This window comes from Plectropomus leopardus, chromosome 18 (assembly GCF_026936395.1).
Source record: "Plectropomus leopardus strain MGB_pleo_1.0 chromosome 18, ASM2693639v1, whole genome shotgun sequence".
Lineage (NCBI taxonomy): Eukaryota > Metazoa > Chordata > Actinopteri > Perciformes > Serranidae > Plectropomus > Plectropomus leopardus.
Genome location: NC_142193.1, coordinates 30,146,353 through 30,160,017, shown reverse-complemented (window position 1 = coordinate 30,160,017; position 13,665 = coordinate 30,146,353). Strand labels below are relative to the sequence as shown.

At 44.8% G+C, this 13,665-nt stretch overlaps 1 protein-coding gene across 4 annotated transcripts in view; it reads right to left on the bottom strand.

Moving 5' to 3' along the window:
- Positions 1-13,665, bottom strand: part of LOC121956646 (nucleosome-remodeling factor subunit BPTF-like) — a 43,862-nt gene that overhangs the window by 5,319 nt on the left and 24,878 nt on the right. For 3 of the 4 annotated variants that reach the window (XM_088090933.1, XM_042504980.2, XM_042504982.2), the window contains 15 exons: positions 13,261-13,411; positions 13,023-13,146; positions 11,700-11,952; positions 10,460-10,618; positions 9,267-9,400; positions 9,067-9,181; positions 8,746-8,960; positions 7,364-8,393; positions 5,297-7,197; positions 4,906-4,988; positions 4,197-4,422; positions 3,158-3,687; positions 1,473-1,649; positions 722-914; positions 139-223 (listed from right to left, as the gene is read on the bottom strand). In XM_088090933.1, coding sequence (XP_087947059.1) covers positions 139-223; positions 722-914; positions 1,473-1,649; positions 3,158-3,687; positions 4,197-4,422; positions 4,906-4,988; positions 5,297-7,197; positions 7,364-8,393; positions 8,746-8,960; positions 9,067-9,181; positions 9,267-9,400; positions 10,460-10,618; positions 11,700-11,952; positions 13,023-13,146; positions 13,261-13,411 — 5,376 coding nt within the window. The remainder of the gene's footprint in view (positions 1-138; positions 224-721; positions 915-1,472; positions 1,650-3,157; positions 3,688-4,196; positions 4,423-4,905; positions 4,989-5,296; positions 7,198-7,363; positions 8,394-8,745; positions 8,961-9,066; positions 9,182-9,266; positions 9,401-10,459; positions 10,619-11,699; positions 11,953-13,022; positions 13,147-13,260; positions 13,412-13,665) is intronic. The other variant, XM_042504981.2, reaches the window with a different exon arrangement.

Below are 13,665 nucleotides of genomic sequence, written 5' to 3'. Positions count from 1 at the left end.
AAGTAGATAACAACTGAATTTTCATTTTTTAGAAAGATAAACAGACTCTGAATCTGAAGCGTTCAGGGTGAAGTTGTTCTTTTAACTTGCACCTGAGCACTTTTGCCTGGATGAACACTTCTGATGGTTTGTTCTTACCCATCGGCTCCTTGATTACTCGATAATAATCCGGCGCGTCGTGAGGATCCACCGGTTCAAGGAAAGGCCAGGCCATTTTATGAGACTGTAAAAATAACAACAAACGGTTACACAACTACCAAAAACACCAAAAGCTTCGGAAAAGACTGTCAGTGATATGCAGAATTTCTTGTGGATTTGAGAAATTGATGGCTGGATGCTGAAAAGCTTTTGATATATATATATATTTTTTATGCTTTATCTTAATATCTCGTTAACACTGTCATCTTTTTTTTTTAAGTGTTTGTGTGTCCCAGATGTTTTTCTGCTACTGTACAATAACGACCATATTGGGAATAAAAACAATGTGAAAAAACAATTTAATTTAGTAACAAAAAAAAGAAAACGGAAAAAGTCAATTCAAAAGATATTATATTTCATGTCAGGTTTTTAAAATTAAAATTGTTTATAGTGCTGTTGTTTTAACTGCTTTTTAATTTGGTCCTTTTCATACATTAACTGAGCACTTTTTTATTTTGGTTTTGTTTATCTTTAATGTCTTTAATATCAGTTAAAACCAGCTTGACAAAACGAGGTTCCGTACCTGTAACGAACGTAATATTCTTTTCAACCCCTCGTAGTCTTTGTCGGTGAGCGGCGTGAGGACTGTCATAGCGTCTTCTGTGGACTGACACTGCGGGCAGACGTACACGTCGATGTGGTTGGCCTCGCTCTGCAGGATGCCCACGCAGCGCCCGTGGTACCAGTTCTGACAGCGGTCGCAGCCGATGTAAAATCTGAGGGGAAAATATGACGCGTCGTGGTTAAGTACACGATCAAAGCAAAGATGTATGACGCTGCGGACACGTGATGTAATTAACCCTTTGAAACCCGAGCAAATTGGATTGAGTTTTTTTTTCCAAAAACATGAAAAGTAGCCAATAAGCAACTTCAGAAGGAATTAAAATACAAATAAATTACTATCATTATCATTATTATAACAATTTAAAAAAAACAGAAAACTACCAGAAAATAAGTATAAATAAATAAATAATAATAAAAAATAAATATCGATTCCTTGATATTTTCCCCTAACTATCTGTAAATTTTCTAATGATCCTCAAAAGATCATTTTTAGGTCATTTTCTTGCTGCATTTCGCTATTTTTTTGCAATTTGTGGGGTATTTTTTGTAAAGTTGCTAACTGTCTATTCCCTCGTATGTTGGTCAATGTTTTCGAAAGAAACTGCACCAAATAACTAAAGTTTTAAAGGGTTAAAAAACTTGTGAAAGTTGTCCAAATACAGGAAAACTGATGACGATCCCGGTGTCAAAGGGTTAATGGGGAGCCATACTGTGATTCGTCGTATGGCGTCCGACAGATGCAGTACAGCTCCTCGTTGCTTCCTCCCTCCTGACCGCGTTTACAGTCGTTACACACAAAGTCCTCCAGCTTCTTCGCCTCTTTCTCCGTGATGCCGACGCACGCGCCGTGAAACCAGTTGGAGCACAAGTCGCAGCCGATGTAAAACCTGAAGAAGAGATTGGAAGTTTTTGTCTCATTTAAAGGGATTTTGTGGATATTTTGAAGCGAGGCTGCACGAGGCCCAAAGTTTAGAGATGCAGGCTGGAGTCCGACACGGAAGTTAAGCAATGTACTGCTGCAGACGAGGCAGCAGCAAAACACATTATAACACCCTAAAAAAAGGAATATCTTTCCGACGGGGAACTGAAGCTTTTATATTGCCCTGCCTTTGTCAAAAACAGTAATTTAACATTGCAGAACGCAGGAGCTGCTGGTCTGTCACTGCTTCAGTCAGTTAGCTATAATCGTGTAACTTTGGTCAATCTGAACTTAAATATACTCGTCCATACCCGGGGATATGTGCAGACCACAGACATATAAACCGGTGCGGACTTTTCCCAAAAATGCAAAAAAGAAAAATCTGCTTTGTAACAACATTTTTCAAGCACCGTTAAGGAATTAAAAAAAAAAAACGTTTTATTTCAGTCACTCAAGCTGCAATTCCACCTTTGACCACCACATGGGACGCAATGGCAGAGTGGCGCTGACTGTCGGGAGGAAAGTCAGTTATCTGAGAAGAACTTTTTTACAAAACGGCAATTAAAGGCGGGTTTCCATTACAGATTGGCGCAAAACTTGAAAGATATTTTTGAAGATGAGTACTTTTCCACCGAGTGATGTAACATCCCAGTAACCATGGCAACGGATGTTCGAAACATTAGCACCTTTATTTCTATTGCAGCCACCGCGCTAGCCGTCATTATTTCCAATCCAAGGCCACGTAGGCGTGTTATGGAGCCATGATTGAAAGGTGAGCCCCTTATACGTGGGAGCGGCCACGTATGACGGATTTCTGGGAGCTGATAGTCCACAATTTTAAAGAGGAAATGTGGATTCAAAACTTCCGGATAATCCGCTCAACTTTCTCAGAGTTATGTGATGCAATAACAGCTCTTGTAGCTCCTGCTGCATCATGGGAGCCAGTTCCTACTGACAAGCACATAGACATAGCATCATGTGACCTAGAAAAGACTAAAAAGGGTTTTCATTGCAGTTTTGCAAAATATGGATTTTTCAAATTGCCTGAAATACCACCTCATGTGAATGTAAAAATTTTTTTTTTCCATTTTTTTTTTCCAATTTGAGGGTTAGTGGAGACCCGCCTTGAGACAAAGGCCTTCGTCTGTCTCTAACTAAGCCAATTCAATTTCGTATTGAGTGGGTGGAAAAATGGATGCAGACGGATGGATGCGTTTTTTAGTTTTCTTCATTTTATACTAGTTTAAGGGTTTTGCTGCCTCGTCCGCAGCGTTCACTGCTGAGCTTCCATGTCGGACTCCAGCTGCTCCAAACTAAAGGCAGACCAACCGTTTATAATACGCTGACTATGGGCAAATATCGCATACAACTCCACTTCTTAAAAACCCAAACTCTCCCTTTAAATCGCCATGACGACACTAAGCGAGCACTGCAGTGGTATGTGGTAACGTCGTCCCAGCAGCTGAGGTTTCTTACTTGGACTCGTCGTAGGCCGTTTTGCAGATACAGTACAGTTTGGTGTCCTTCTTGTGATCCTTTGAGGTAGAAGACAGCTTCTTTTTCTTCTTGTGTTTCAGTGAGCTGGAATCTCCGTCCCTGTCTCTGTCTCTGTCCCTGTCCCTGTCCCTGTCTCTGTCTCTGTCCCTGTCCCGATGTCTGTCCCGCTCTCGGTCTCTCTCCCTCTCCCGATCCCCGTCTCTGTCTTTGTCTCTCTCTCTACATCGGTCCCGGTCCTTGTCTCTGTCCCGTTTCTTGTCCTTGTCGTGATGATGCCTGTCCCTGTCTCTGTTTCTGTCTTTGTCTCGCTCCTCTTCCCTCTTTCGTTTGTGGGACGAGGAGGATGAGGTGGATGATGAGTGGGAGCTGTGGGAGGAATGTGTGGAGTGGGAGGGATGGGAGGAGTGGGAGGAGGCCGCTTTGACTGTCGCCGCGGCGGCCTGGGTGATGGCAGCTCGAGCTTTCTCCTTTTCTTTTTGCAGCCTGGCGATGTCGCGCCTCAGCTCCTCCTGAGAACGAGACGATGTAAACAGAAAAGAACAGAAATACTTTACTGATAACAGCAGCAACTGAATAAAATATTAGTTAAATATAATGCAATTATACATACAAAGGAAGGCACTTAACATAGAATAAAACAGAATAAAATAACAGTGATAATAATAAAGATATGCACAGTCTGTACAGAAAAAGAAAAGCCAAAAAGATTTTAAAAAGCAATAAAAAAGAAAAAACGTGCAAATAAATGTGCAAACAGTGGAGGTGGATATGCAAACATAGTAATGCAGAAATCCAGGAGTCTGTTCGAGGTGCTTTTTGGGTGGGGATACGCTAGGATTTGAAAAAACTGAAAAAACCCTCCAAGGCACTCTGACCATAGAAATAAGGGTATTTTAACATTTTAAAAGTTTTTTTCTGATATTTTAACGTAAAGTTCAGTTTCTCCTCTCTGAAGAACGATTCCTGGATATCTCACGCTCTAAATAACCGTCTACATAAAGACAGACTGGGTGCTAACCTGGACTTGCAGCTGCAGCTCCTTGTCCAGCAGCGCCCTCTTCTTCAGGATTTCGGCCTTCAGCTGCTCCTTGTGCTTGTAGAGCAGCGCGGTCAGCTTGGTGGCGTTCTGTTTGGAGCGTTTCTGCTCCACCACCTCCTCCTTCTTTCTCTTTTTAGCTGCCTGCTTCTCGTCCTTCTCGATCTTGTCGAGGATGAACTTCATCACCTGGTTGCACACGATCATTCTGAAAACGGAAAGACGACAAGTGGCAAAAGAAATTCAATTAAAGAGCAACTGAACCCCCAAAACACTTATATATGAGCATTTAAGAGTGTTGTTGATTTTTTCCTCAGCAGCAGTTTGTCACTCTGTTGATCAGTTCACAGCTGATCAGTTCACATCTACAGATAAGAGGAGGAGCTGTTTGTAAGTGAAAGCAAAGTTTTAGACCCAGCAGAACCAACATTTAAGTTTCACTTTCAATGCTCCTGACGTTTGGCTGCGCCATCTCTGCTACAATTGCGCTACAAATAACTAAATATTCCATCTGTGGTCCTAATCAACAGTCCAGCTCCAAAAATATATGTGAGGCGGCGACCATGAATAAATGAATGTGTGGGAAACCCTGCATGTACAGCAAGTTTGGAGGGAAGTGCACTGAATACCATGAAAATATGATTGAATATTTGTCTTAAAGAGGCATAATTCTGTGTTATAAGGCCCAAACCTCTGGTTCTCCTCTCGCTCAGCTGCAGCCAGGGTCTTCCTCTGTTTCAGCTGTTCTGCTGTGGCATTTTGCTTCACGACCACCTGACGACAGAAACTCTTTGTTAATATTTGCAGTTTCTAAATGCGGTAATAAAATAATCATCCAGCAGATTTCTATTAACCCTCAAATTGCACAAACTGAAATTGCGAATATAAAATACAGCTAATGGAAACACATCAGTTTTGAAAAAACAATGTTATTGCGACAGGAGAAGTCGCACAACATCACTCAGTGGAAACGCAGTCGTCTCACAATTGTGTTTAATTGTCATTCTGAAAATATTTCTGAAGTTTTGTGTAAATCTGTAATGGAAACCCGCCCACTGTGAATTGCTGTTTTGGAGACACACCTGTTTTTGGATGCCGTCCCCGGGGCTGATGGCCTGCACGTTCTGCTCTTTCTGTTCTCTTTTAGCCTCGTGGTGTTTCTTCTTCTTTGGTTTCTGTTGCAGCTGTTGTTGATGTTGTTGTTGTTGTTGCTGCTGTTGTTGTTGTTGTTGCTGTTGTTGCTGTTGCTGCTGCATCCTCTGGATCTGCTCCTGGACACTCGCCGGTGCCTGTATGGTCACCATGTTCTGGATCTGGTGGGCCTGGATCTGCCCCCCTGCCTGTTGGATCTGGATGGGAAGCTGAAGTTTGATCTGCTGGGGAACTGTGCCACCCTGTTGCTGGGCCTGAGCCTGGATTTGGGCTTGTATCTGGGCCGCAACGTGGGGTGGCAGAGCTGAGAGGAGCTGGACCGGCTGCTGGAGGCCTGGAACGGTGATGAGCTGATGCCTGATCGGAGACTGGACCTGGAGCTGAGGCTGCGCTTGGACTTGAGTTTGGTTCTGAGGCTGGAACTGGACTTGGAGCTTGGCTTGGACTTGGGGTTGGCCTTGGACCTGAAGCTGTTGGACCTGGGTCTGCTGCGGTGACTGGACTTGAACCTGAAGCTGTTGGACCTGGGTCTGCTGTGGTGACTGGACTTGGAACTGGGTTTGGGCTTGAGTTGGGCGCTGCGGTGACTGGATTTGGACCTGAAGCTGTTGCTGGACCTGGGTCTGCTGCGGAGACTGGACATGGAACTGGGTTTGCTGAGTCTGGACTTGAGTTGGGCGCTGTGGTGACTGGACTTGGAACTGGGTTTGCTGGTTTTGGGCTTGAGTTGGGCGCTGTGGAGACTGGATTTGGACCTGAAGCTGCTGGACCTGGGTCTGGGGCGGTGACTGGACTTGAAACTGGGTTTGCTGGGTTTGGGCTTGAGTTGGGCGCTGCGGTGACTGGACTTGGACCTGAAGCTGTTGCTGGACATGGGTCTGGGGCGGTGACTGGACTTGAAACTGGGTTTGCTGGGTTTGGACTTGATTTGGGCGCTGCGGTGATGTGACTTGAAACTGGGTTTGTGTTTGGGCTTGAGTTGGGCGCTGCGGGGACGTGACTTGGACCTGAAGCTGTTGCTGGACCTGGGTCTGCGGCGGTGACTGGACTTGGAACTGGGGCTGCGCTTGGACTTGAGTTTGGACCTGGGGTTGCTGCAGGGCCTGAGGTTGGTGGACCTGGCTGTGTTGCGTGAACTGGACCTGGACCTGGGTATGTAGCTGAGTTTGGGCCTGAGACTGAACCTGGGGCTGCTGTTGGACCTGAGGCTGTTGCTGAGCCTGGGACTGGGTTGGAGCCTGTGTTTGAAACGAGGCCTGAACCTGGGGGTGGTATTGAGGCTGGGCCCTGGACTGGAGCTGGGCCTGGACCTGGGGCTGGGGTAAAGTGGTATTTTGAGACTGAAACTGCACCTGAGGTTGAGAAATGGTCTGTATTTGGGGTTGAGGTGGTTGAGTTTGGGGCTGAAACTGGACTCGGACCTGGGGGTGGTTTTGGGTTTGTGCTTGGGTCTGAATGTGCGGCATCTGTTGGACCTGACCAAAGGGCTGGACCTGAATCTGTGCACGGATCTGGGCTTGACGCTGCGGTTGAAGCGGAGGCTGCGTGGGTCTGACAGTGGTAACAACAGAAGAGACCGGTAGTCCCATATGAACCTGCACCGGTGGGACCGGGATTTGAGACACCTGCTGCATGGATGCCACAGCAGGGTGCTGGATTTGTCCTGGAGCTGGAGGAGGAAGAGATGCTTGAGGCAGAGTGGTGACAGGTGAGTGTATGGAGACTGAAGCAGAGGCGGGGGCAGGTGTCTGAGCCTGCTGGGCTGGAGTCTGAGCTTGGGATGCGGCCGGAGTCCAAACCTGCGGCTGAGCTGCCTTCTGCTCGATCAGAGCTGCAAGAACAAAAAAACAAAGTATTAAAACCCATATATGAACAAAAACACGGTGCTGACGTCAGCGGGGTAAATGACCAGTTTCACTAAGATACAATATCAAACAGGCTGTTTGCACGTGACGGCGCGTCACTGCAAAGAACTGCAGTTTTTGCGCGTTCTTTACCTGGCACTGAAGGTGTTGTGGAGGTGGCTGTGACTGGTGTGACGATGGCGCTGGCTACAGCGGCGTGAAGGGGAACGGGAGCTGTGGCCTGGATCTGGGTGAGAGCTCTGGCCGGGGACGGGACAGCGATCTGAGTGGACACAACGGCGATGACCGGAGCAGAGACGGGAGCGAGAGCAGGGGTCGGAGCTTGGACGGGCGAGGGAAGGGAAGCAGAAGCAGGCATCTGGGCCGGGTTGGAAGCGGCCGCTGTAGCAGCAACTTGAGCAGCAGCTTTGACTGAGATGGGGGCTAAAGCAGGGGCGGGGCTAAAGGCATGTGTCTGGACCTGGGTTTGAGGTGCAGATTTACCCAGGACAGGGAGCGACGCTGCAGTTTGGGTTTGTGTAGGGAATGGGGTCGGGGCGGAGACTTGGGTTTGCACCACAGCGGGGGCTTGGTGTTGTGCAGGGATTGATGCTGAGGCGAAGACTTGTGTCTGAGACATAGCCGGGCCTGCGTTTTGTGCTGGGGAGGGCACAGATCTCGCCACTTGAGGCTGCGCGGGGACAGAGGCGGGTGTGGAGGACAAAACTTTTGTGGAGGCCTGGGCTGCAACGTTTGGAAGGGCGGGCACAGGAGTGGATATCTGAGACGGTGCCGGGACTGATAACGGGGTCGCGGCTGCGACTTGGGTTTGCACGGGAGCTGCGGGGGCCAAACTTGGCATTTGTGTCGGGGCAGGTACAGGCGCCGTCATCTGGGTTTGGGCGAGGGCCGAGGGAGTCGTCTGGACTTGTGCGGGGCCTCTGGCTTGAGCTGGAGTTGACATTTGGGTTTGAGTTGCCTGTGCAGTTGCTGTATTTGGAGCTGATGAGGAGGGGAGCATGGGGGTGAAGAGGAAGCGCTGGACCTGACCGTTGGGCATCGCCGCCTGCATTAGCTGCTGACCAGGACTCGGGATGACTGTTACACCCTGTGGGATGATCTGCAGCTGGCCCTGGGTCTGGCCCTGACCCTGGATCACCACTGTCAGACCTGGGTTTCCACCCTGCAGAGACGCAGACAAAAGGAATATTGCTTTCAGCTTACAGTGAATTATCAATATAAAATTCCACTCCATCATACTGGAGAGAAGTTTTACTGTTTTTACTGTTTTTTTTAACCTTTTGCTATTTTGTTTTCAGTCTGTTTGTTCTTTTATGTAAACTTTTTACTCTGATATTCATGGTAAAATACGAATTAACTAAAGTATAAAAAACAAAACTGAAATAATAGTAAAACAACAACTTAAAAAAAGGGTAAAAAAATACTATTCAAACTGATGTATGGACTTTTACAACAGAAGAAAATTATAATAATTATCATACCAGCAGGGAGAAGACAATAAAAAGTGTCCTCACCTGAGCGCCCTGTGTGAGCTGCATGAGCTGTGCCATAGTGAGTTTAACTTGACCCTGCTGAGGTCTGTTGGTTTGGGGGGCAGCTCCAGGTGCAGGTCCGGGAGCTGCGGTGGCTGCATGAGGTGACGGAGCAGGACCCGCCGCTCTCTGAGCCGCAGTCGTCTGCACAGGCGTGGAACCAGGACCCGTCTGCGTCACGGTCTGCTGAGGTTGGCCTGGAGGGAACGAGGACGAAGCGAGAATGTTTTAATTTGTAAGACACGAGCCACAAAGGCTGCAGACCTTCACTTGCAAAAAGGAATAATCAGCTGGACAGAACACCTTGTTGAGCCAGCGCTGGACTTCTGACCGCTGCTGCTGCGCCCACAGAGGTAGACGGGGCCGGGGCCTGGGTCATGGTGGTGACTGGCTGTATTTGGCCTCCTGCGGTGATGGTCTGGAAGACAACGGTAAAATCATCAGTAATTGTGCTTAATGTTTCCCCCAGTTTGAAGCAAAAACTGGAAACAAAGACAAAAGACCTGCTGCTGGGTGGCTGAGGAGGTGGTGGCTCTGAGGTTGATGTTGCCAGTCGTAGGATGCAGCGTGCTGTACGTCCTCAGGTTCGCAGGCGGCCCAGAGGGGAAAATGCCCAGGACTTTCTGCTGGACTACACCTGTTGATAAGAACGATAACGTAAGGAAAGAAGCAAATATGCACTAGGTGCATGAAGAAGGTCATAAATGTACAGCAGGGACACTCAACCTATAGCCTGCAGACCGAAGCTGGCCTCAGGTGCCAGAGTGCATCAAACAGCTTCAAAATAGAGCTTGTTTTTTAACTGCGTTAAAATCCAAGAAATGGCCTAAAATCCCAGGAACATCCTGAAATTCTTGAAATAGCCAAAAATCAGAGAAAAGTCCTAGAATCCTTGAAACGTCTTAAAATCTTAGGAATTCCCCGTAACCACAGAAATGTCCTAAAATCCTAGAAATGTTCTAAAAGTCTAAAAATGTCCTAAAATCATCCTAAAATTCAAGAAATGGTGTAAAATCCGAGAAAAGTCGCAAAAAATCCTAAAAATGTCCTAAAATGCTAGAAATGTCTTTAAATCTGAGTAATGTCCCGAAATTCTTGAAATGTCCTAGAGTCTGTATAAAAATCTGAGAAAACAAGAAGCATCCTAAAAATCAGAGGAAACATCTTAAAATCCTAGAAATATCCTGAGATCATAGAAACTTTCTTAAATCCAAATAACGTCCTGAAATTCTTGAAACATCCTAAAATCCCTGAAACATCCAAAAAAATCCTTGAAATGTCCTTGAAACATCCAAAAATCCTTGAAATGTCCTAAATTCCTCTAAACATGTATGGGGCTGCTGCGACTGGCCCCGTGTCATTTTTAGGAAGTGGCCCCTGAGCAAAGCAAGCTGAGTATCTCTGATGCACAGAAACACGAGGCATGCACTGTGTGTGTGTTTGGGGGGAAAATCTCTTAAAAACAAAAAAGAAAAAGCTTTAGTTCACGAGACAACAGCAGTTTATACACAACAGAGAGAAAAGCGGAGCCAAAAAAATCAAAATGAAATTTTGACGAAATTAAAAAAACACCGGTGGTATCAGTCATGCTCGGCGCTGATAAATTCAGCCCGTCACCGTCACCGGACACTCGTCCATCCATTCTGGCGAGCGGAGGCACAAACCGGCAGAAATGGATGACACTCGTGCTCCCTACCTCCTTGAGTGGTGGGCATGTTGAGCGTGACAATCTTGCTGTTAGCGGGGAGCGGGAGTTTGGCGGCGAGGACCTGGCCAGCCACAGTCACTGGGCTGCCAGCGATCTGGAAGGTTTGCTCGGAGGTGGTGATGCCGCCGGCCACCGAGCCAGTGGAGGCTGCAAGACACACCACGCCACCTGCAGTCACGCACACCCGCAAGGGCCGCCGCGACGGCCGGTCCACGGCTGTGGTGTCCACCCGAAGATTTGAGTCAACAAAAGGGGCTGATATTTGGAAAATTTGGGATCACTGCTTTGGCTTTAAATTCTGAGGTAGCCCTTTAGGATATGAAGGCTCAAATTGAAAATCCAGGTTTTTTTTGAAAGTGGACACCACGAGCCACACAGTTATTTTGGCACATTTACTAATGTGGAAAACTGACACACACAAAAAACGAACAGCTGTGGAAAGTCATGCCAGTGATTGACTTCTTAGAAAACAAGAAGTGGTGGACAAACAATGATTTTTTTTTTTGAATTTTTATTCTTTAAAAAAGCTGTTTTTTGAGGTACTTGTGTTGTACTTGATTATTTTCTTTTCATGTTAATTTATACTTGTGTAAAATGTACTTTTTACTTAACTACGTTTATCTCAAAGCTTTAGTTACTAGTTACAGCAAAAATAAAAATCTCGCATGAAAAGCACAAGAAAATTGTTTTTAATATATATTTCGTAATTAATTTAACTACCAGTTATAAAACACAAATACTGATAGCCAAACATTTATGTTGTTTTCTAAACTGCAGTACGGCTGGGTAGATTTAAGACTTTTTAAGACTTTTTTTTTAAATGCCATTCAGAATAAAGCTTAAAGAGGCCCAATTATGCTCATTTTTGGGATAATATTTGTATTTTGGGGGTCTATTAGAACAGGTTTCAAACAGTCTGTCTGAGCTTACATCCCGCCTACTGAGAAACAGTCTGCTCTGATTGGTCGGCTGGAAGCAAAGTCTGCTCTGATTGGTCGGCTCTCTATGCACATTACAATGTATTTGTTCCATTATGATGCCACCAAGTTACGATTAAAAAAAAAACCCCCAAAAATTCAAAAATAAAAAGTGAAAACCTTCAAAAAAGTGACAAAGTGACACACACACACACACACACACACACACACACACACACACACACACACACACACACACACATCTCAACGAAGGATTTCAACGATCTGACGAAATCGCCTCGTCGTCTCACCTGAGCTGTTGTTGGTCTGACCCTGCTTGACCCAGGAAGCAAAGGACTGATGGAAGTTTTTGTCTTGCTGGAAGGAAACAGGAGAGCCCAGTTTGGAGGCCAAAACCATCTTAGTCCCGGATGTGACCTGACCCGTCCTCTGGCCCGTGGACAGCGGGGTGCTGGGGCTGCTGGGAGTGCTGGCCGAGGTGGTGGTGGCGGCTGCTGTGGGAGTGGAGGCGGGCGTAGCCGGTCTCTGCTGCTCCAGACGTTTCTGTATCAAACATTTGAGAACATTTTAGAGATTTTTAAATAAAAAATTAAATTGTGTGAGTATATAAACACACACACACACACACACACACACACACACACACACACACACACACACACACACACACACACACACACACACACACACACACACACACACCAAAACTTTCAAGTCCACAGCAAAAACATCAACACTTTGTGGCTGAGACAAGCAAGGTCCTTCAAAATAAAAGCCCCATGTGTCTGATTTATTTACTTAGAACAATACTTTTTAAAATGTCATCATAAAAGTACTTTTATTAAACGTTATTATAACAGTAGTGTAGTGTATTCAACTTTATTATAATATAATAGCAGCTACTTTATTTAACTTTCGTGTAACTGCAGTTTATTCAATAATTTTGTATTTTAGTAGATTAGTTTAAATGACATGTACAAATATATATGTATGTGTGTGCATATATATATATACACATATACGTATATATTTTTGCAAATGTCATTTAAACTACTACTACTACTACTACTACTACTACTACTACTACTAAAACACAAAAATATTGATTCAACTGCAGTTTTTATATATATATATATATATATATATATATATATATATATATATATATATATATATATATATATATATATATATATATATATATATATATATATATATATATATATATATATATATATATATATATATAGTGTAGGGCATTAAAAATATTACAGTATTTAACATATATTATTTTACAATAATATACATATTTTCATTTTACCATGTAGCATGTAGAGATTTGTTTCAAATGTAAAGTGCATAACAAATAAAATCTATTATTATCATTATATTATTATTATCATTATTATTTTAAAGCCCTATCACCCAGCCCTATGCAAAACTAAAGCAAAGTGTCAAGTGGCGCTTTTTGCAGACAAAATATGTCTATTTTGTTAACTCAGACACATAGAAAATGTCCAGCTCCCTACTATAAATCAGGCTTTAACCAGAAAATTTTGTGTGTGTGTGTGTGTGTGTGTGTGTGTGTGTGTGCGTGTGTACAGTGTTCCCACCTGCTGAGCAGCCAGTCTGGCCTGTTTGAGCTGATTCTCCAGATGGGCCTTTACGTCCTCGGCCGTCTTCAGACTACTGCCGGTCTTCGAGGGATCGATTCCCTGAGACTTCTCCCTCTCCACTCTGTGAAATCAGGGAAATCAGGTGAATCGGTGCTCTGTCAATTAATTCAGTTTTCTCAAAACAATACAGTTTTGGGGCGGGGGAGGTGTGGAGGCAAAGGTGTGTGTTTCTCACCTTTCTGCAAAGGCCCTGATCTCCCACAGCTCCAGGTCCTCCTCAGGCACCCATGTTTCCACGGCGACAGGCCCCGTCAGCTTGGCTGGTTCGTGCTTCTTGGGCCTCAAGGCGCTCGAGCGCAGGCCTTTCCTCTGTGGAGTCGGAGTTTCTACTCACGAGGAAAGAGAAACAAACGTAATAAAGAATAGAATAGAAATACTTTATTAATGCTGTGGGGGAAATTGTTTTATTATAGCAGCAAATGAGAGAGCAGCAACTGAATGAAATATTCATTACAAAAGCAAAATAATGCAAATATATACGCAAAAGAAGGCACTTAACATAGAATAAAACAGAATAGAAAAAAATAAAATAAAAATAATAATAGTAAGAGAAACAAACAAAAAAAAGATTAAAAAGAGC